The following is a 22,673-nucleotide window of genomic DNA, read 5'->3' on the forward strand; positions in this document are numbered from 1 at the left end:
GTCACAGGGGTCAAAAAAGCTAAAATCTTTAAACGACTTCTTCTCAATAACCAGAGTGCCCAGGGTACTGATATTGGGCATGTATCATGCTGGGATAAAGGGCTACCATGTTTGTTCAAATGAATGACCTTGACCTTCATTCAAGGTCACAGGGGTCAAAGAGGCTAAAATCTTGAAATAACTTTTTTGTGAACAACTAAGAGGCCTAGAGACCTGATATTTGGCCTGTGACATGCTGGGATGAAGTGCTACCATACTTTTTTTGAAATAAATGATTTTGATCTTCATTCAGGATAACAGGGGTCAAAATGGCTTAAACATTTAAATGACTATGTTGTATTGTGCCAATAGTCAGATGACCGTTAAGGCGCATGGGCCTCTTGTTATTATTTCTGACCTGGAATTTAATACATTTCTGTGATATTAAACGCTAATACAAGCATTGTCCTCACCTGATCGTTACTTTATATGTTGGAATATGTCTGAAATGTCTGGAATCAAAACAAATCTGAGAGACACATTGTCTCCGTTATAAGAAGATAGGATGGGAATATTTATTGTGACAAAAATATTTCGTCATTTAGAATTCACATTTATTGTATGTACAAGCAGCCTAGAAGGAATTATCGGCTTAAATGTATCGAAACAAATATTGTGCAAATGATGAAAAATGGAAACAAATTTTGCCAGAAATTTTCTTAACTGCATAGAAAAAATTGTTTATTGGAATTGTTTTAACATAACATACACATTCACCGTTCAGAATAAGAAAGGGGCATATATTTCAGCAAGAGAGAATCCGCACTTTGACAGGCCGCAAATCGTCACAAGATATAAATCTCAGCTGAAATAATATTATCTTTAATTAAAGCAGTGTGCTCTGTTTGGTGCATATGGTGTTATTAGAAGAACAGGAAGGAGACTTCAAAGGAAGTGTCAAGTTAAGGAGGTGGAGAAAATCCGAACCTACGGCCAGTATCTAACAATTCTTGATCTGTTACATCAATGACAAACATGTCTTATACAGTAAACCAGCTGTGTTTCGCGCGCGATATACATTCACGAAATTAGCTCTCACCACTGTGAAATGTTCTTTTTTTTTGCAGCGGTCAATTAATTTAAATTATTGGTGGGCTAACGCTAGAAATACCCTTTAACAAATTTAGCACTTATAAAGACAGCACGAAAAGAGCTAAAATAAATCTACCGCAAAAATACGTACGTTGACAGTATTCTACCAAGTTTGAATAAGAGTACAAATAGTCGAGTTACGTACCTTGGTAAAATGTTGGTAATCCCCAAGAGTTATTTTAACACCTGTAATGCTTGAGTAAGAAGTGTTCTTCTCGTCTGCAACTTTGCCTTAACATTTAATGTAAAAAACAACAACGTTAGTTTGACTCGTTCAACTTAAGGTAAGTTATAGAATCAAATAATCAGTTATTAATATAATTTACTATATTCGTTTACATATTCCATATACTAATTTTGTATATATTAAGCATAAACCTCAGATATGGTTACCAGGAAGTTGTGTGCAAGGAGAGACATGTCAACAGGTAATCTAGGTCAGTTATGCACAATACTTAGTTTAAACAGTATTTTATTCATATAATGGTACATATAATACAGTACATACACACATTTCGGTATCGAAAAACAAGCTTAACGCTTATATAAATTCCTTTCCCTTGAAATATCAAGCCAGAGGAAAGTTCGGCACTGGAAACACCTTTTACAAGATATGTATAAAGAAAGTTTAATGCAGAAAAATATTAAATTTAAAAAAATACGTGTACATAGAAACATGTGGTGAATACAAGATAAATACATACAATGAACATACATGTGGTGATTACAATATAAGAAAATAGATTCATAGTTCTATTAAAATTTAAAATTTTAAAATAAAGTGTTATAAATAAACAGCCAGTTTAACAACACTGATGAAACTACACTTCAACAAAATCGTTTACTTTATGTGATATAGGTATGTACTGCTAGAAATATTTCTTATTGAATAGCTATCATCTCCCTAAAGTAGAGATTTTTTTCGGTAAGAATTATATCTAATTGATGTAGTGTATTTTGTCTAATTATAGTGTAGGTAGAACATGATAATAAAAATGATGATTAGTTTCGACTAAACCACAGGTACAAAGTGGACTATCTTCTAAGTTTCTTATATATAAATGTTGCATGAGATAACTACATTTTAGTCTTAAACGAGTGTGTAAAATTTGAAGATTTCCATCTCCTGAGTTAAAATATAAGAGGGTTTATTTTTAATTTGTTTTTGCAAAAAGCGTTTAATTATGCCAATGGAGGGATTTTCACGAATTTCTACTGGTAATGCATTCCATAACTTAATTGAAGAATCTAAAAAAGAATCTTTGTAAAATTGTGTTTTGCAATTTAGTAGCTGTAAATTGTCTTAATGTCTAGTGTTAAACATATGACCTTCTGATACTTTATTTGGAATTAGATGTGATAGATAATCTGGAGTTTTCCCATGATACATTTTGTGGAACTGCAAAATTTTATGATTTTCTCTTCTTTAAGATAATTTTCCCCAGCCTAAATATTTATGTAATAGACTTATACTTGATAATTTAGTAGTACCTGTTACGATTCTTGCTGCCTCCAATTGTATATTTTCTAAATTTTGGCATACATAATTTGGTAGGTTGCCCCATACAAAATCAGAATACTTTAGAATCGGTCTTATAAATGAAAAATAGATAGTTTGGGGAGAGTTTCTATCTAGAGTATATCTTAAACTTCTTAAGACAGCTCTCCTTGGAGATTTCTTTTTAGAATATTATCTATGTGATTTTTCCATGTACCATCTTCATTTAATACAACTCCTTAATGTTTGTGGGATTTTACATTTGATACATCAGAATTATTCATAGTTATGGGGTCGTAGTGTCTATGTGTTGTTTTCTTAGTTATTAATAAAGATCATAATTAAAGATGCTCCACCGCCGACAGAGCATACATGATATTCATCATTTGAACAATAATTTGTGTTTAATCCTGTATATATATGTCTAATTAACACAAAAAATAATATAAAATAATTTATTTTGCCATTGGTACATGCGCAATTAGTACTTCATTCCATATATGATATAGTGATACGGAATTTTTTCGGGATGCAATTAATTATTTTTCATATTTTTAACTTAAAGTAAAATTAGAAGCTCAAACCTTTCAATGGTGGCAATGTTGTAAAGTAAGTAACTTTTGCAACTGAAGAAAAATACAAAAGCATCTGCTCCTGTTTTTGATAGCGAAAAAATACCATTTGTCAGCGGTGGAGCATCTTTAATGGTATCAACAACTAATATAGGATTATCAACTGTTATATACAAGGCAGTGTCATCAGCAAACAATTTGATTTTACATTTGATATCATCCACTATATCATTATATAAACAAGAAAGAAGAGTGGACCTATGATTGAACCTGAGGTACGCCTGCCTTAATAGTATGTGTCTCAGAACAAGTACCGTTAATTACAACTTTTTTATATCTATCAAATAAATAGTTTTCACACCAAGATAATAATTTCCTAGAGATACCAGATTGTTTCAATTTAAATATTAGGCCCCTATGCCATTGTATTTTACCATCTATATGGATAAAGATCGTCTATATACGTAGTATTAAGATAGTATGGGTAATACCATTCATGGATAATTTCAGTCTAATATACAATAAACCAACTTTCTTTCGTGGAAATACTTTTGAATTTAATTGTGCGAGAATTATGGAAGTTATAAATTCGCGGAGATAAACTTTCGCGAATTTACCTTGATCGAAAATCGCGTAAATACATCGCACGCAAAAGAAAGTTGGTTCAAACTTATTCTGAACCTGGATGATTTTCGCATTTTACAGCATTGAAAGTTTCAGCGTGATAATCTCACTTTGGGATTTGAGTATGCGACATGTTTTATTTGTTTTATACGATATCTTATCACGCATTCCGTCTGATGCTCTGAGTACACATTAAAAATGTTCCATAGTTATGTCTATTCAACATGTCCTTAAACAGGTCAGAGAAATCACTATATTTGGAAATAAACACGCAATCATGTGATCACTAGTTACCCATAATACAACTTCATATTTCGGCCAATGACATGAATGAGGTATAAGCACGTGACTCGTTTTACTACGTTTTTACTACAGAAAACACGTGTTTTGTACCATTTGGGGGAATATCCCCCCGCGGATCGTGGTTTCATTTCCAAAGTTGGGAGACAGATTGAATTTCATAAATATATATTTGCATTTATCTTTTCACCAAAGCGTTTTGTATATAAAGGCATAACGATTTTTTTATTACGGTTTTAATGGCCATGTATAATTATTATTGATTCAATCTTTGGGTGAAATCCTCCCGAGACGTGATTATATCTCGAAAGTCGGGAACCACATTGAATTTTATAAATATATATTTGCATCTATCTTTTCACCGAAGCGTTTCTTATGCAAAGGCCTAACGAATTTGTTATTGCGGCTTTCATGTATTATGTACATATACCAAAATGTATGTATGTATGCATATAAATAACAGTTCAAAGTCTACGTGTTAGACAATCAAGTTTGATATCTTAACATAGAGAGTGAAAATCCCCCCGGGAAGTGATTTCACCTCCGAAATCGAGACCAGATTGACTAAGATTTCTGTGGGTACACATCCATTTTTTAGCATGGATTTTGTATAAATAGCAATCAATAGAGTAAATTATTTCTTTGAAGAATATCAGAATTGCTTTGATTTTGCATTAACAAAAGAATCAACACATATATATGTACCTTCAATTGTTTGCCTTTTTATTAGAATCATCACATTTTGATACATTTACATGAAAATGTACATGCACATGTATACTCGCGTACCTCGACAAGAAAGAACAAGAGTAGTGGTGTCGTTGCCTTCCTTACATTCTCTCTTTTCATTCTGTAAATCCACTCACCTTTCTCACGTAGGTATGGTGCACGTGCGACGTAAGATATCGTGAGACCTCGATTTTCATGTTTAACGTGACTTCTGATTATGCACACGTGTTATAACATAATATTTACAGTTTGCACTGACATGGGCTCAATAACCATGCTTTCTAGTATTATCATTATCAGTGTATAATGTTAGCACAACACGCGCGGCGATTCTATTGTTACGTGAATAGTCTATGGCGTAGCAACGTGAGGTCATCACCCCACTTTTGGTGGGACCATATGAATGACTCGATTCCAATAAGCTGTTCAATCGAATTCGTTGACGATGACGGGAGAGAAAAAATATGGGTATTTTAATAAAAAAAAATATGCAACTGCCGCGGGAAAAAATGATATTCATTTACTTGAAAAACTGTAAAATATAATTATGGAGGTATAATGATAATGGAGCCCGTGTAAATTTTATGTAATTATCATTATCATTATACCCTCATAACCTCAACAAAATAAACATCTATTCCTTAAATCCAGGAACATGTATACGTGTTCATTTGTCCTCACATGTGCAGTAAAAGTTGAATTATTAGGGATGCATATCGTGAATATGATTTAAAATTGTATAAAAGCATTCAGTATCGACAATATCAGTAATAAAAGTTATATCATCCACATGTGACGTGCTATTTTTTTTCAAAGTATTACTTTTCAAACAGTGATAATAGATAATTACAAAATCCATATGAATAAATATGGTAATATATAGTTTCGAGGGTAGTTTTCTCAAACTTGATTAACACGTGTACTGTTATTCATATACATACATGTACATGTATGTGTATACATTAAAGCCGTGATTACAAATTCGTTATGCCTTTATATAACAAACGCTTCGGTGTAAAGATAAATGCAAATATATATTTATGAAATTCAATGTGGTTTCCCGACTTTGGAGGTAAAACCACGTCCCGGGAGGATTTTCATCCTAAAGATTGAACCAATATTAATAGTACACAGCCATTAAAGCCCTAATGAAAAATTCTTTATGCCTTTATATAACAAACGCTTTGGTGAAAAGATAAATGCAAATATATATTTATGAAATTCAATCTGTTTCCCAACTTTGGAAATGAAACCACGATCCGCGGGGGATATTCCCCCAAATGGTACAAAACACGTGGTTTTTTTTGTAGTAACAAAGTAGTAAAACGAGTCACGTGCTTATACCTCATTCATGCCATTGGCCGAAATATGAAGTTGTATTATGGGTAACTAGTGATCACATGATTGCGTGTTTATTTCCAAATATAGTGATTTCTCTGACCTGTTAAAAGGTGACAGTTCAGTTCACGAAATTTCGTTTTGTAAGCACGATTTTTTGTACCCAGGGTTAGAATAAACGTCTTTACCATATTAGCAATACCTTGATATACACCACAGCTAAGTCAAATTGAAGATATTTCTTTAATTTCAATAAGATATTTCCTTTGATTTCTGTCTCTGTTTTAATTTTTCTAATAGTACTTAAACTTTTTGTCTTAAAAGGAATGATAAATTCTCAATATACCTAATAACCATACCGTTACGCCATAAATACATTTAAAAGTCAGATAATATAAAAAATAAGATAAATAAGTCAAATATGCTATTTATTATCCTGAGGAAATCACACGTCTGCATCGTAGCCCTAGCTCACTCATAACACCTTTTTAGAACTATTATGACATAGAGTATGGTATTGTGCTTACATTTTGTAAAGAATTCGTTGGCATTTGGGTTGGACACTCGTCTTATCATCTTTAAGCGATCTAACGCGTAGCACAGTGAACAAATATTCTCGGCTGCCCACTTTTTATAATCTGATAATTAGCAGAATGTTATGACAAGGATTATAGTCTATTTCAGAATAGTAAACAATGATTTACCTGTGTTTTACCTTTGAATTTCACCTGTGCTACTGTACTTATTCCATAAGGGCATCATGTACATGCATGAAAATTATATTACATGGAATCATCTATTAATATGTTACTCTTTTTGTAGTCTCAGTTATGTTCTTGATATTTTTATGTTAATTGAACACATCAAACATGAAATTAATATTTGATACTAACTTCAAAAGTTCTTTCTATCTTTTTGACAAACATATAATATATACATACATACAGCTACATTAAACTTCATCTACATATACACATAAATGCTAACTAGAAAAATAGGTTATGGTTATATGTATCATACATTTTATAATATATATATAGCCTCTTTTCATTAGAAATCACCTTTTTGACAAATATTACTGAAATATACTGCAATATATACTAATTTTTATGGCCCATCGTGCCGATTTGCTGACAAAAGTCTTACTTTTACGTTCATAATTGGACAGATGCGAACTATCCGAAGTAGAATATTGTATAAAAAGTCATCAGTAGTTATAAAATTACTGGTTTTTCTTGGAAAATTGTATGTTCGAACTATCCGGAGGTTCACTGTATATAACTTAACGCAAGGACGTATTTCACTTATAAATCCTTGGTTAACGAAATTTCAAAATCAGCAAGACTTTGAACAATTTCTCATTATTCTTCAGTAATAGTATAACATTCGCATTCTCTCAAACAATTTTCATTCTGTAGAAGTCTATCTTCAGTAGAAATGCTTAGCTTTTTTATAGTGTGATAAAAGTGATGCGCATTGATAAATGTGTAATACATGTATTATCAAATTATGCAAATCTAAGTTTTGCAGGTTACCGTAAACAAGATATATCTCAATTAATCCAAACATTACATTTTGACTAAAAGGTATATTTAATATATTTTTATATATATATATCTCATGCTTAGTAATTATTTCATGGGGGATATTTTAGCGACCATCTGGATGTTTCCAAAAAATTGTGAAAATATCATCCTTGATGAAAAATAGCTGGATTTTCTCAATGTCTAACATACAAATATATACAATACATGTATGTTTGACTTTCTTGTTACTGTAGAATTGGAATGTCGGGACATCAGTAAAGTTTGATATATAATGTATATGGAATACAAACGTATATGATATAAGTAATAAGATACATGTATATTTACACGTATATTGTTACATGTATCATCCTATAGAATTGAACAGTTTCTTGTGATATATTCTCTATATAGCTATATAGGTACACGTGCTAATATTACAAGCATTGTCGTCTTGATTGGGTTCTCTTAATAACGACAGATGTAGACGTTTTTATGATTTTAATTAATTCTTGAAATTGAAACAATTTGTAAATAAAACAATTTGCTCTTCCTGTAACTCTTCTCATAAATCTTGGATGCTATTTTGTTCGTTATTCTTATCTCAATGTTGAAATTTATGTAACATATAAAAAATAATGCATAATTTTATATCAAAATGCATAAAACATATATAGTATTGTATACTGTATATATTGATATCTCTCTATTTCCCCACTTTTGAAAAACTATAGGTAGCTCAGGTAAACAAATACAGGTAAGCACGGGTAAAAATTATTATGGAACTGACTATAATTGGTTTTCCATTGTTCTCCTATAGGAGATTTACCAACACTTTTCTTTGTTCTCTAAAAAGTGGGCAAATGGAGAACACACCGTCTTAAGCCGACCATAGTTAACGTCTGGTCGCCAGAGACAAAAAATACAACAAATACAATATGTATTTCTGAAATGCAATGCAGTTAGCCGTATTGAAATCAAAATATCCTATTCAAATACATACATGTACATGTAATCGATCGTATATAGATTGGAATTATGCTGGTAAAAAACAGCGATTTTTGGCCTACTACCTTTCCAAAAAGGCTTTTAATTTTTAAAAGAAGTAAATTGGTAATAGTTTAAATAAAAGTAATTAAATGTAAAATTTCATAACGTGGATCGTCTTCTGTTTCACCCGTCGTCCTAATTACTGTGCTTTAGTTGACTATCATTTATCGTTTTTGACTCAATATTGAGTCATTGGCCAAACGGAATTATTGGGTAAAAAAACAATGATCCATTACTCATTTTTGTGTTTTAAAAGTGAGTTAAATCAATGAAAGTCATGCCTGATAAGTACCTGATTCAGTTCTTTGAATTAAATCATAAGCAGTATCCTAAATATCTATGGGGCTTATGAAGTCATACTTTCTAGCTTTTTAGATAATGTTTGCATTATCTTGTTTATGTACGTGCATTATGATTTTGTAACTGTCAATACTGTAACTGTCAGATACGGCATAGATACCTGACCATGGACTAAAAGAAGAAAACAAGGACAATGAGGATAAAAGGAGCTGCATCAGTCAGTGTAGATGGACCTGTGGCTGTATACTTGTTTTAAAGTGTCCACGGAATGGTTTTGTATATAAGGTTTCATCAATGCGTCATTGGATTAAATTTAGAATGGTAAAAGTACGAGTTTCATAGCGATTACGGTATTAGAGATAATGCGACTTTTCTCTTGAACACACCTTCATACGATTAACATCAGAATATTCGTATAAAAGTTCAACTTGCCCAGGGATGGTGAAGTTTCTATTTATGAGAGAACGTAGCTGCAGATAATTCGTTTCTGTGATGTTTCTTTCGAATAACTAAAAATGTCTTTCGAGGTAGAGAACAGGAAAATTATTACAGAACATTGAATGTGCATGAAGAAACTAATAGCCAAAATCATGATGAGACAGAACCTTTTTTTGGATAACTTCTGAAGCAATGGGTGACAGGAACAACAATGATAATCATGACTATGTGAATTGTGGCCCTGAGGATAACCCGTACGCGACACTCACAATTAAACCTCGAACTCAGTTGCTAAACCTCAACTCAGGCAGAATTGGAGAGGTGGATTCAGAAGGAGTCAATGTAGTCGAAGAATACGTCCACCCATTACGTAAGTGTAACACATATTTAAGGAGATATGTATATGTATAATAATGTTTTCTCTTCTCTTGTTTAATCTTCTCGTGTTTTATCTATATCTATTTTATATGAAAAAGTAGATGTTTCAACGGCACGTTACAAACAACAAAATCTATAGCTTCGTTTGAATACTGACTTTATATAATTTGGATACAATACATTTACATTCATCTGTTCAGTCATAGTGTGTCAAAGGGGAGGTCAGCATGGCTTACACATAACATTTCTCTGTCACTCAGCTGTGGGGCATGCTTCTTTGATCTGTATCAAGTTTTAGAGGCCAGAGATCCCGGTTCCATTCCTGCGCGGGGCACTCGACAGTAATTTAATTAAAATTAGACTGGTAATTTTGCTCCTCTACGATACTCTACTTTACGCTCCAATACAAGATCTAACAGTCGGGGTCACCTCAGCATGACCCCTTGCCTACAATCGGGATGTACTGTTAGCCATCTAGTTTCCGAAAGAATTAACCACTCCAAAGATTTCGTAAGCGACACGCTAATTGGCTAACCATAGGGGTCATGTTGAGGTGACCCCGAACGGGGTGTTGTTAGATCTTGCATTGGAGCGGAACACATGTCTAATTTTAATTAGATAGGGCGGACAGGAACATGTATTTGTTTCCAGAAAATAATAGCATTTAACGTTATTAACATTATTTTTACACTGTTTTGAATGAGATGACAAAAGAAAAGGAACCTTGTCATGCACTTCTCTTCTACTGAGCAATTTAATTTGAACATAAGATAGGTCCCTGGGGAATTTTGGAACGTATTTCAAGGGTTGACTTTAATGTTGTTACATGTAACATTTGGTTTTAATAGAATGGGTTAATTTTCATTCTACCATGTATTTGTGTCATTTGAGACAAATGGACTTAAACGAAAAGTACTTTCATCAAGTAATTTCATTATTCGTAGAATCGTATTCAGAGAAGGAACCATCTGCTATCGTTGAGATGATAACGACCAGCAGAAGGGCGATTGTATTGGAGCTAACCAGATACGTCCACGCGTGTCTTATTCCAACGGCGGTTAAACAGGACGATATTTTAACTCTCACAAAGTTGTTAGAGTATGATGGACACGGCATCTCAGACAGGGTTGCAAGAGAAATACAAAATTTACTTTTTAACACAGACGTCAATTTTCATAAGCTTGACATCTTGTTGGAATGTGTGGAAATTCAACTGTCTGTAGTAAGAAGAAAAACAAGCTCGTCCAAGACCTCTAGAAACACTTTACCAAACGTTGTGTTAATGTTGGCATTTGTCTTCTATATTGATGTAGAGACAATTCAAAACAAAAACGAAACGCTTGAAAAACTTTCCATGTTGAAAAATATTCTTGACAACACAAATTATGCTGACGCCCAGACCATTGAACGATACCTCAAAAAAGCAGTTGTTTTGATGATCGAGGGAATTAAAGACATGATTCAGCGCAAAAGGTCGTCATGTGCACAGTTGAAAGGGTCATGGAGAGAAGAACTGATGGATGAAAACACGATTACCAATATAAGCTGCAACGTTCCCAAAATGTCTTTAACAGAACAGTACTCCCTGATGGTCAGATTCCTTGTCCAGGTAAGTACTGTTGGTGTATTTTATTGTAATCAGTGTCATCGAACAGAAGGTTTGTTCTTGCTTTAATTTTCTCTGTTTCAGTCACAAGATGGCGCTTCTGTTTTTGTTGTATAATCTTTGTTTTGTATACGCGAAGATTTTACATCTTAATTTGCCCTGTGTTGTAATTTACACATTCTGTTAGTCAATTGTAGTAAACTGTAATTAGCATATAATCGCAGATCCCTTTCATTCAGAGTTATGTAGATGACAGAGATGAAAATGCGCTTTATTTACTATTAAGATTTGTTAACATTAATAATGTCATTCAAGACACTTGATGTTTTTTAATTCATTCCAAGTTTTTTTTTAATTAGGTTCATTTAGGAGTGGTACCGTCTGAGAGACTGATAATCTTTATTCATACATCACTTAAAACTATAGCGAGGAGAACGGACATCCAACATCTCTACCCCCTATTGGTGTTGATTTGTCAGGGAGCGAAGTGTTTATTGAACCGACATGGCCACCAAGGTAAATTTACACCCTTTACCTTTCGTCATTGTTTTCAATGTTTTGTACAAAAGAAAATCATCATCGATAAATATTCTATCGCCATTTAATGACTAGTAACGTTAGAGCCTCTAGAAACGCAGTTCATAATTCGCTTATAAAACAAATGCTTCCAATATTGGCTTGAAAACATCTTAAGTTTTTTTACGTTGGCTAGAATGACATTATGCATCGCTATTATCGGACCAGTTAAAAATTACCATCATTTTAAGAATTGCAATACAATTACATTACAATGCAAAGGTTTCTATTTTACAAGCACAAATAAAAGCTGAAGATGATTTTTGCGGTACTCCCAAAATTCATTATACATCTACAGTGTAGTGAAATGAGAACATACGGTCAGACCAAGAATCCAAGTTATGGTCTACAATTTCATTTCACATTTTGACATTGTTATTAGTAACTTAAAAGTGATTTCTGCAGGTATGTTTTCATTTAAATATACACAAGGCATACATAACAAGAATTTTACAGTGCAGGAATTCTGTGTTGCAGCTAATATTTATAAGGCACTGCCTGTCCATTTGAATGATTTTCACAGCTTCATTTATCAAACCTTATGGTTTTCAATAGATAACCGAATAAAAAAGATAACATGTAAAAAGACCCCCAATATACGTAACTTTTTAGGGTTTTTTTGTAATCACAAACAAATACAATGATCGAACAATGTACCAATTGTCTAGAATAAACATTAAAGACGTGTATTATGACATTATTCCGTACATATAAACCTACGATATCGAACGGTCAAATATCGTCTTATAAACATACCTGCCAACTTGAAACAGTCGTCATTGCAAAACTGCCAATACCGAAGCGTTTCGTATAAAGGCATACACATTTTCTACGCCCAATAACAGGTTTGTTTCTGTTTTCCCATGCGAAATCGATCAGGTCACGTGACATTTTCCGTAAATCGATACTTTCCTTGAACTTCTTCGTATCATTTCCGTTTGTATTTCTTGTCGGCCACATTAATTATTTTTATTTTTTTATATAATTTGTGGAATAAATGTGGAATAAATGTGGATGATACTTGATGATCTAAATAGTACTCCTTGTGACATTTTTACGAGAATATTGACCTTATTTGGTACTACAGGAGTAGTAGAACAATCAAAAGACGCTTACTTTTCTGGAACACATAGCATTTCTCATTGTTATTTAGTGATCAATGAGTTCGGTTTACATATTTATTTGTATACGTTACTTTTTGTATTTAATCAAGCCCTTTTTCGGATTGTATTTAGTATTTTTGGCGTCTCATTCTTCATGACTCCGTGTGCCATCGACATATTATACGAAAATATTGACCTTGTTTTGTACTACAGGAGTAGCAGCAGAAAAATAACAATAAACTGTCACTATTCTGGATTACATGGATGTTGAATTGTTATTTAAAGCTCTCCATGAGTTCGGATTACTTTTTGATTAGTATGTGTTACTTTTGCACTAGTTCAATCAATGCCTTATTTGGATTGTTGCATTATTTTTTGAGTGTGTCTTTCTTTTTACTTTTAAGATCTACAAACACCAGAAACACAGATGGAAACAAATAAACTGCTGTGTGAAATTTTGAAAACGTGTGTTGAGAAGATCAAAAACAAAAGCAAATGTAAAGAGGCTATACAAGATGAATTAATGGTTTTGATGTTTCATAGAAGCACCAGTCTAGCTCGAAACATTCACAACACGATTTCTTCTTTAACACAGGTAAGCTTATCAGACAAAATTCCAGCCTACCTGCAAACTATATTGGGGTTTCTTGGTCTTACTCTGGAGTCAGACAAATGCTTGGATGGTAGAAATCCCCTTCCACGATGGCATGAATTTAAGGGATATATGGCTGGACACAAAGGCGTAAGTGTCAATGTCCTACTTCCAGGCAATGGCACAGATGACCTGAAGACATACATCCAAAGCGCTAAGAAGGATCCGTCCAATAGAAGGCATTACAATACTATGAAAATGTTGAAAACCCTTCTTGGGGATGATACACATCCAAACATTCGTCGACTTATAGCGTATCAGTTCCAGCCAATGCCTGTATTTTATATGACAGAAATGCTTCTAGATGCGACTCTCAGTACATATCTACTCAACAAACGCTCTTGTTATGAGTGGCAACCCGTTAAAACGCTTGGGGCAATAGCTTCAAAATGTGTGGAAGTAGTACGATTTCTTCATGGAAAGAAAATCGTCCACCGAAATCTAATTGCAGACAGTTTCAAATACAGACGGCATGACGAGCTTGTCTTGTCTGATCTAAGCATTGCAAGGTATGGAGACGATGATTCGGCTGGTTCTGGGACTTTTGTCAAAGGTATGTTTCATAAGTTTTAAATATAATTTTAAAATATAAATAACAACATTTTTTATGTTTAAGTTAATTTCTGATATGAAAATTCATTTGGTTGAACAATTGTCAGATCAAGACTACCGCATTTTGCATAAAGAACAAAGGACTTACACTCTTTTATAAACAATAACTTTTCCAGATATTGAATGTGACTTTATCCCTACTCGATGGTCAGCCCCAGAGTCCTTACTGGATGACCAATATGACGCACGGTCCGACACCTGGATGGTAGGATTGTTGATCTACGAGATTTTTACACACGGATTCCATCCCTTTCGGAATGATTATGCCACGAAAATTGACGACACTATGGAAAACGTAATACGTAATACATAATACATATATATATACTCTTTCTTTTTTAAACTAATTAAACCGATTGGTTTAGATGTCTCACTTTCTAACACAGATCCGTCGCTTCCTATAGACAGTCGTTCACGTGTCTGACTTTAAACCATAATACCGCCACCTTTCTTTGTGATGGCTGAATGGTTAACGTGTCTGACTTTCTGCCAAAATTCCGCCACCTATAATTTGTGATGGCTGAGTGGTTCACGTGTTTAACTTTCTACCATAATACTACCACTTTTAATTTGTGATGGATGAGTGGTTACCATTACCTTTAATCTGTGATGGTTGAGTGGTTAACGTGTCTGACTTTCTACCATAATACCGCCACCTTTAATTTGTGATGGCTGAATGGCTAACTTATTTAACTTTCGACGATAAAACCGCCACTTTTAATGTAAGATGGCTGAGTGGTTCACGTGTTTGACTTTCAACCATAATACCGCCACCTTTAATTTGTGATGGCTGAGTGGTTAACGTGTTTAACTTTCTACCATAAAACCGCCACCTTTAATATGTGATGGCTGAGTGGTTCACGTGTTCAACTTTCTTCCATAAAACCGCCACCTTTAATTTGTGATGGCTGAGTGGTTCACGAGTCTAACTTTCTGCCATAAAACCGCCACCTTTAATGTGTAATGGCTGAGTGGTTCACGTGTCTAACTTTCTACCATAAAACCGCCACCTTTAATTTGTGATGGCTGAGTGGTTCACGAGTCTAACTTTCTGCCATAATACCGCCACCTTTAATTTGTGATGGCTGAGTGGTTCACGAGTCTAACTTTCTGCCATAATACCGCCACCTTTAATTTGTGATGGCTGAGTGGTTCACGAGTCTAACTTTCTGTCATAATACCACCACCTTTAATTTGTGATGGCCGAGTGGTTCACGAGTCTAACTTTCTGCCATAAAACTGCCACCTTTAATGTGTGATGGCTGAGTGGTTCACGAGTCTAACTTTCTGTCATAATACCGCCACCTTTAATTTGTGATGGCTGAGTGGTTCACGTGTTTAACTTTCTACCATAATACTACCACTTTTAATTGGTGATGGATGAGTGGTTACCATTACCTTTAAATTGTGATGGCTGAGTGGTTAACGTGTCTGACTTTCGACCATAATACCGCCACCGTTAATTTGTGATGGCTGAAAGGCTAACTTATTTAACTTTCGACGATAAAACCGCCATTTTTAATGTAAGATGGCTGAGTGGTTCACGTGTTTGATTTTCAACCATAATACCGCCACCTTTAATTTGTGATGGCTGAGTGGTTAACGTGTTTAACTTTCTATCATAAAACCGCCACCTTTAATATGTGATGGCTGTGTGGTTCACGAGTCTAACTTTCTGCCATAATACCGCCACCTTTAATTTGTGATGGCTGAGTGGTTCACGAGTCTAACTTTCTGCCATAATACCGCCACCTTTAATTTGTGATGGCTGAGTGGTTAACGTGTTTAACTTTCTATCATAAAACCGCCACCTTTAATATGTGATGGCTGTGTGGTTCACGAGTCTAACTTTCTGCCATAATACCGCCACCTTTAATTTGTGATGGCTGAGTGGTTCACGAGTCTAACTTTCTGCCATAATACCGCCACCTTTAATTTGTGATGGCTGAGTGGTTCACGAGTCTAACTTTCTGCCATAATACCACCACCTTTAATTTGTGATGGCTGAGTGGTTCACGAGTCTAACTTTCTGCCATAAAACTGCCACCTTTAATGTGTGATGGCTGAGTGGTTCACGAGTCTAACTTTCTGTCATAATACCGCCACCTTTAATTTGTGATGGCTGAGTGGTTAACTTATCTGAATTTCATATTGACGCTGTGGTAGCCAAGTGGTTAACGTGTCCTGGATTACAAATCCGTCACCTTCAGTCTGCGGTTAGGTTTCTGATATTTCCATTGTTAAATGCATAGATTTTTTCATTTGATATAAAAAAACACTTAATGTCTAATCAACTTTAAGCCTAGTTACAGTTTTCGTAATGCATTGTTTTAAATTATACTTACTGCATCTGTTTACATTCATTCCAATAGGTGGTGTTCAACAACCTGGCACCAAGGTGGTACTCTTGTATTCCATGTCCAGTACATGAAATCATCGTCGGGTGTGTAAAAACTAAACCAGACGAAAGGCTCTCTCTATCACAGGTTCAACAAGCACTGGATAGCTGGCTTCAGTCATCTCAATCAAATGACGGTATTGATCAAATGTGTAGTGTTTTTTGGTTTTCATTTTTGGTTTTTTTTTGTCATGTTACTTAGTAATAGTAAGATGACACAGACTTATTACCTAACATTTCTAACTCCTACATATTTAATGATTTGAAACCTTTGTTGAGGTCAAATTCATTTAATTATTATTTTTTTTAAATAAATGAAATGGCAGATGGCAGAGTCCGGGATGATATGTTTGGTTAAACCGGGTTTATAAAACCCATATTAACCGAATCAAAGGCATTCAATTTTATACTTATTGCATAATTCGATGGGTATGTTTACCATGAAGTATAATTCAGTTCGAAGCATTCACACTATGGAACAACCTTTAGATAATGAGAGAAAGGAATTTCATATATATCTAATATTTCTAGCCGTAGATCGTGAGTTCGAGGCCCAGATAGGGCACGAGTCAATAAATTGGCATGCTTTCGTGTTTCTTTGATATTTAAAGGTAGGTTTCGCCCAATGAAATGTAAAGACTACGGAATTGAAATTTATCCTATACATAGATATAATCTTCAGATCATTTTCAATGCATACAGCGAACGACATGGGTGGTCAGTTGCCTAGCTTGACCAGGAAAATACTCCTCTAAAAATAGAGCGAAGTCAAGCTTTACATAGAACATGACGTAATTTTTCCAAAACGTGGCCGCAGCAACAAACGGAAGCGTGCAACAAAATGTCAAATAGAAGTGACAGTCTTGCCACGGCATGTTTAGTTAAACAAGAGGCCCAGAGGGCCTGTATCGCTCACCTGGTTTGTAATGCCTAGGAATGTTCTGAATTCAAGTTCATTGTTTCTTTTCTGAATTACCCTATTAGGCCCCACTCTTTCTGCTCCAGGGGGTCAAAGCCAAAATTCATACAAATTCTGTTAACCCCAAGGATGTTTCTGGTCAAATTTGGTTACAATCCATGCAGAACTCTAGGACAAGTAGCAATTTATAAGATTACCTCTATTTCCCCTATTGGGCCCTGCCCCTCCTGCCCCCGGGGGGTCAGAGCATAAATTTTTACAAGTTCTGATCCCCTTCTGCCAAGGATGTTTTTGGCCAAATTTGGTTTCAATCCATGCAGAACTCCTGGACAAGTAGCGATTTAAAGGATTTATCTCTATTTCCCCTATTGGGCCTCACCCTCTTGCCCCCGGGGGATCAGAGCCAAAATTCATACAAGTTCTGTTCCCCTTCCGCCAAGGATGTTTCTGGTCAAATTTGGTTACAATCCATGCAGAACTCTAGGACAAGTAGCAATTTATAAGATTACCTCTATTTCCCCTATTGGGCCCTGCCCCTCCTGCCCCCGGGGGGTCAGAGCATAAATTTATACAAGTTCTGATCCCCTTCTGCCAAGGATGTTTCTGGTCAAATTTGGTTACAATCCATGCAGAACTCTAGGACAAGTAGCAATTTATAAGATTACCTCTATTTCCCCTATTGGGCCTCACCCTCTTGCCCCCGGGGGATCAGAGCCAAAATTCATACAAGTTCTGTTCCCCTTCCCCCAAGGATGTTTCTGGTCAAATTTGGTTACAATCCATGCAGAACTCTAGGACAAGTAGCGATTTATAGGATTTACCTCTATTTCCCCTATTGGGCCCCACCCCTCCTGCCCCCGGGGGGTCAGAGCCAAAATTTATACAAGTTCTGTTCCCCTTCCCCCAAGGATGTTTGTGGTCAAATTTGGTTACAATCCATGCAGAACTCTAGGACAAGTAGCGATTTATAGGATTTACCTCTATTTCCCCTATTGTTCCCCGCCCCTCCTGCCCCCGGGGCGTCAGAGCCAAAATTTTTACAAGTCCTGTTCCCCTTCCCCCAAGGATGTTTGTGGCAAAATTTGGTTACAATCCATGCAGAACTCTAGGACAAGTAGCGTTTTATAGGATTCACCTCTATTTCCCTTATTGGCCCCCCCTCTCCTGCCCCCAGGGGGTCAGAGCCAAAATTTATACAAGTTCTGTTCCCCTTCCACTATGGATGTTTGTGGCCAAATTTGGTTACAATCCATGCAGAGCTCTAGGACAAGTAGCGTTTTATAGGATTTACCTTTATTTTCCCTATTGGGCCCCGCCCCTCCTGTCCCCAGGGGGTCAGAGCCAAAATTTATACAAGTTCTGTTCCCCTTCTCCCAAGGATGTTTGTGGCCAAATTTGGTTACAATCCATGCAGAAATCTAGGACAAGTAGCGTTTTATAGGATTTACCTTTATTTTCCCTATTGGGCCCCGCCCCTCCTGCCCCCAGGGGGTCAGAGCCAAAATTTATACAAGTTCTGTTCCCCTTCCCCCAAGGATGTTTGTGGCCAAATTTGGTTACATTCCATGCAGAACTCTATGACTAGTAGCGATTTAAAGGAAATGTTGACGGACGGACGGACGGACGGACGGACGCGCCGCGACATGACATAAGCTCACCGGCCCTTCGGGCCAGGTGAGCTAAAAACAACAACAACAAATCGAAGTGCGAGGGACTGTTTATACATATCATATAATCTAAAACACTTCATGTTACTTACATACGCTCGCTAACTTTGTACACCAAATATACATGTAGTTAGTCTGCGGTTGTTTGTGCGCTGGCATATGTGTTGAAATTTAACTCACCACGTGCAATGCCGTTACACGAGTCCCAACAGATCCCGGCAAGTTCCGCTTGAGATGTGGCTTCTGTTTCTTCTATTGCTACATGCCATTTCTGAATACCATTCCCTATAGATATCCTAGGGTGCTACCGAATACATTATAATTTCCTCCAAACTTTGTTGCCGATTCAGATATTTTTTTTTCATCTCACACACTTTCGTTCAGCCATTTTGTTTGCTTTTAGTGTGTGACAATGCGCATGCGCCAAACTTCGACAACACAATCCATCGCAGCTTTATTTGCATTATTTTGTCTGACGGACACCGTAATAAATCAAGGATTTCCTTCAATTTTGGATTCAAGACACATTTGTTAAATCACAAACACATAAAGAAAATAAATTGAGATATTTTAATATGTTTTTTCATCTTTTCTTCCGCTTATCGAAATTAAAAAAAAATATTTATTTGGTTTGGCGAAACCTACCTTTAATATTTACTAAACACAATGTATCATATTCACTATGTGTTGTTGATCCAAAGATTTAATTTGACAATTTCCACAGTGATCATATCAGCATATCGAATCGACTATCACTTCGTCATAGAAACATCCTATTTTGGGGATGTGAATGTGGCGCAGTGGTAGAAGGCGCAGGTATGTTTGGCTAGGCGATTGGGTGCCGTAGATCGTGAGTCAATAAATTGTCATGCTTTGTTAAATTGTGTTTCTTTGATATTTGATATTTTAATCCATATTTTCATATACGAGAAATCAAAGCATGCAAAACTAACTAACTAAATTTACTACAGAAATGAATAAAATATGAAAGCTAAATAATAACTCTGTCTGTTTAACTAACTAAAACATTTGTTTCTTTAATTAAAGGTAAAAAGCACATGCTAGATCCTGAAACTTTTGACAGGAAACAATCAGAGTACCCGGAACTAGACGAAAATCAAGGCGAACCTGAGCGAGTAAGAAAATCTATTATCTGATAACTTTGCTTGGTCAACAATATTTTTATCTGTCCCATTTCCCGATAGAAATTCAACTCACGCATTTCGTGTCCACCAATAATTGTTATAAAATATGAACGTTTCAAATATCTCAAGTTACATCCCGACAGCCGTTACTCTTTGAATCAGTGACGGCAATGTCTTGATCACACAAATAATATCATTATCATTTATTGCTGGTAATATTGAAGATAAACGTGCCATAACTGGGGAAATTTTTGAAATATTCTTGCAAGAATTGTAGTTATCATATTGGAAACGTTTGGTTTTGACTTACATTTGAAAGGTACTTAATGATCCGTTAGTATGCAAAAAGCGGCACATATAACTTTAAAAGTTGACGCTTCACATTGATCCTAACGCAAGACAAAAACAAACATATTTAATATCAAATTATAACTGATGTTTCCAACATTAATCTCATGCAAACAGTGTATGTATATTTTAAAATCCAACTGTCTATCTGGGGACTAAGTTTCTTACAATTACATTTTGTAAAGGTCATTTCATTTACACACTGCTGATATATTTATATATTATTATAAAATTGAGTACATGTAGTTATTATATTCATATTTGGGTGTCAGCTTTTTCGTTTTGCAAGTACATCACACAAGCAAGAACGCTTTTACTAGATTATTGTTAAGTCTGTAATTGTATATTACAGAGTTATCGTCCCTTGTGGGTAGGTATTGATTGTTACGTCATGAGTTTGCAGGCGTAACATCATAGCTGTTAGAGAAAAACGAGGGAATATCACACACAACATAACTCCTACCCACAAGGGCGGCAACTCTGTGATATGCAATGATGGAATATTCATATCTCAATAAGGAATATAGATGTATTTTTATTATTCAGGGTCCCACTGAACAGTTGAAAGAGCTGAAGAAGTTGAATAAAAGTAAGGGTTCCTATGGGTTGTCTTTATCAAACGATTAATAATTCAGCATATCATGTTTACAACATTTATAACCACAAATTTTACACATGGTGTTTAGAAATAGGAATATGTATTGCACTCTTTCAAAATACCCGTTTTATATAAATCGTTTAAAAACAAAAACAACGGGAACATTCTCTAATGTGAATGGCATATGTCGAGCCGGACAATATTCAAAAGTTCTTGGTAAGTGATATATTTTTGAATGTTGAATGTCGAATGTCCACCAACGCGACATTGAAAACATAGGTTGTAGGAATGTTGAGAATGTTGAATGTCGACATTCAAAATGCGAATGTTGTATGTCAGATGTCGAGCTGCACGCTATTCAAATTCTGAAAGTTAAATGCCGAAGGTCGAGCTGCAAAACAGTCAAAATACGAAGGACGCATATCGAACTGCACATCATTAAAAACTCGTTGGCCAGTGAAATTGCACTATATTTAAAGTTTGAATGTCGAATACCGTATGTTGAGCCAACTTCACACAGCCTCATTGTTTTCCCTTTTTTATTTACCTAGGAGCTACCTATGTAAACAAGCGTGAACTTAGACGGATGTCGATGTATCCTTACCGCATACAAATAAGAGAGGAACAATTGAAGGCTGCAGACCACCCAATAATAGAACGTAAGGTACGTCTTACGAGTGTTGGTATCTTAACATTCGTGCTCGGTTTAATCCGTGGTACGTTTTATGGGTCATTTAATTAAATAAAAGAAGTGCAATGTCTAGGGGATAAAGAAGTACTTGTAGAAAACTCAGCGAACTCGCAACTCACATGTGAAGGGCAAGTAGTAATATTTTGGAACATATTAATCATTCGGCCAGGACGCATTTTCGCGTTTACATATAGTTTTTGGTAAAATTTGCAATTTCACGGGAATATTTTGTGAGGAATTCTACGTTTAATAATAATGTTGGATATCCATAATAACAGCATCTCAAATGTATCTTCTTATGTTTGTTTTGGCATTATGATGAACATATCATTTCTCATTTCTCTCTTGTCGAGACGCTTTAACTCACAAATTACAATTGAATTGCATACAAGTTACATAATGTCCCCTTCTTTGCACTTGTGTTAGTGTTGTAGAAATTAACGCATGGGTAAATGTTTCGAACAACAAATAACA

At 35.2% G+C, this 22,673-nt stretch overlaps 1 protein-coding gene across 4 annotated transcripts in view; it reads left to right on the forward strand.

Moving 5' to 3' along the window:
* The first annotated feature begins 1,267 nt into the window (after positions 1-1,267).
* LOC138315619 (ATP-dependent RNA helicase DDX1-like) overlaps positions 1,268-22,673 on the forward strand; it is a 293,511-nt gene continuing 272,105 nt past the window's right edge. Inside the window, exons 1-11 of one of the 4 annotated variants that reach the window (XM_069256769.1) lie at positions 1,268-1,415; positions 9,214-9,353; positions 9,697-9,876; positions 10,829-11,493; positions 11,850-12,006; positions 13,574-14,374; positions 14,550-14,728; positions 16,806-16,968; positions 20,465-20,553; positions 21,457-21,499; positions 22,060-22,172. In XM_069256769.1, coding sequence (XP_069112870.1) covers positions 9,699-9,876; positions 10,829-11,493; positions 11,850-12,006; positions 13,574-14,374; positions 14,550-14,728; positions 16,806-16,968; positions 20,465-20,553; positions 21,457-21,499; positions 22,060-22,172 — 2,388 coding nt within the window. In that variant the 5' untranslated portion in view covers positions 1,268-1,415; positions 9,214-9,353; positions 9,697-9,698. Of the gene's footprint in view, positions 1,416-9,213; positions 9,877-10,828; positions 11,494-11,849; positions 12,007-13,573; positions 14,375-14,549; positions 14,729-16,805; positions 16,969-20,464; positions 20,554-21,456; positions 21,500-22,059; positions 22,173-22,673 lie in introns of all 4 variants that reach the window. The other 3 variants (XM_069256768.1, XM_069256770.1, XM_069256771.1) reach the window with 3 other exon arrangements.

This window comes from Argopecten irradians, chromosome 2 (assembly GCF_041381155.1).
Source record: "Argopecten irradians isolate NY chromosome 2, Ai_NY, whole genome shotgun sequence".
NCBI lineage: Eukaryota > Metazoa > Mollusca > Bivalvia > Pectinida > Pectinidae > Argopecten > Argopecten irradians.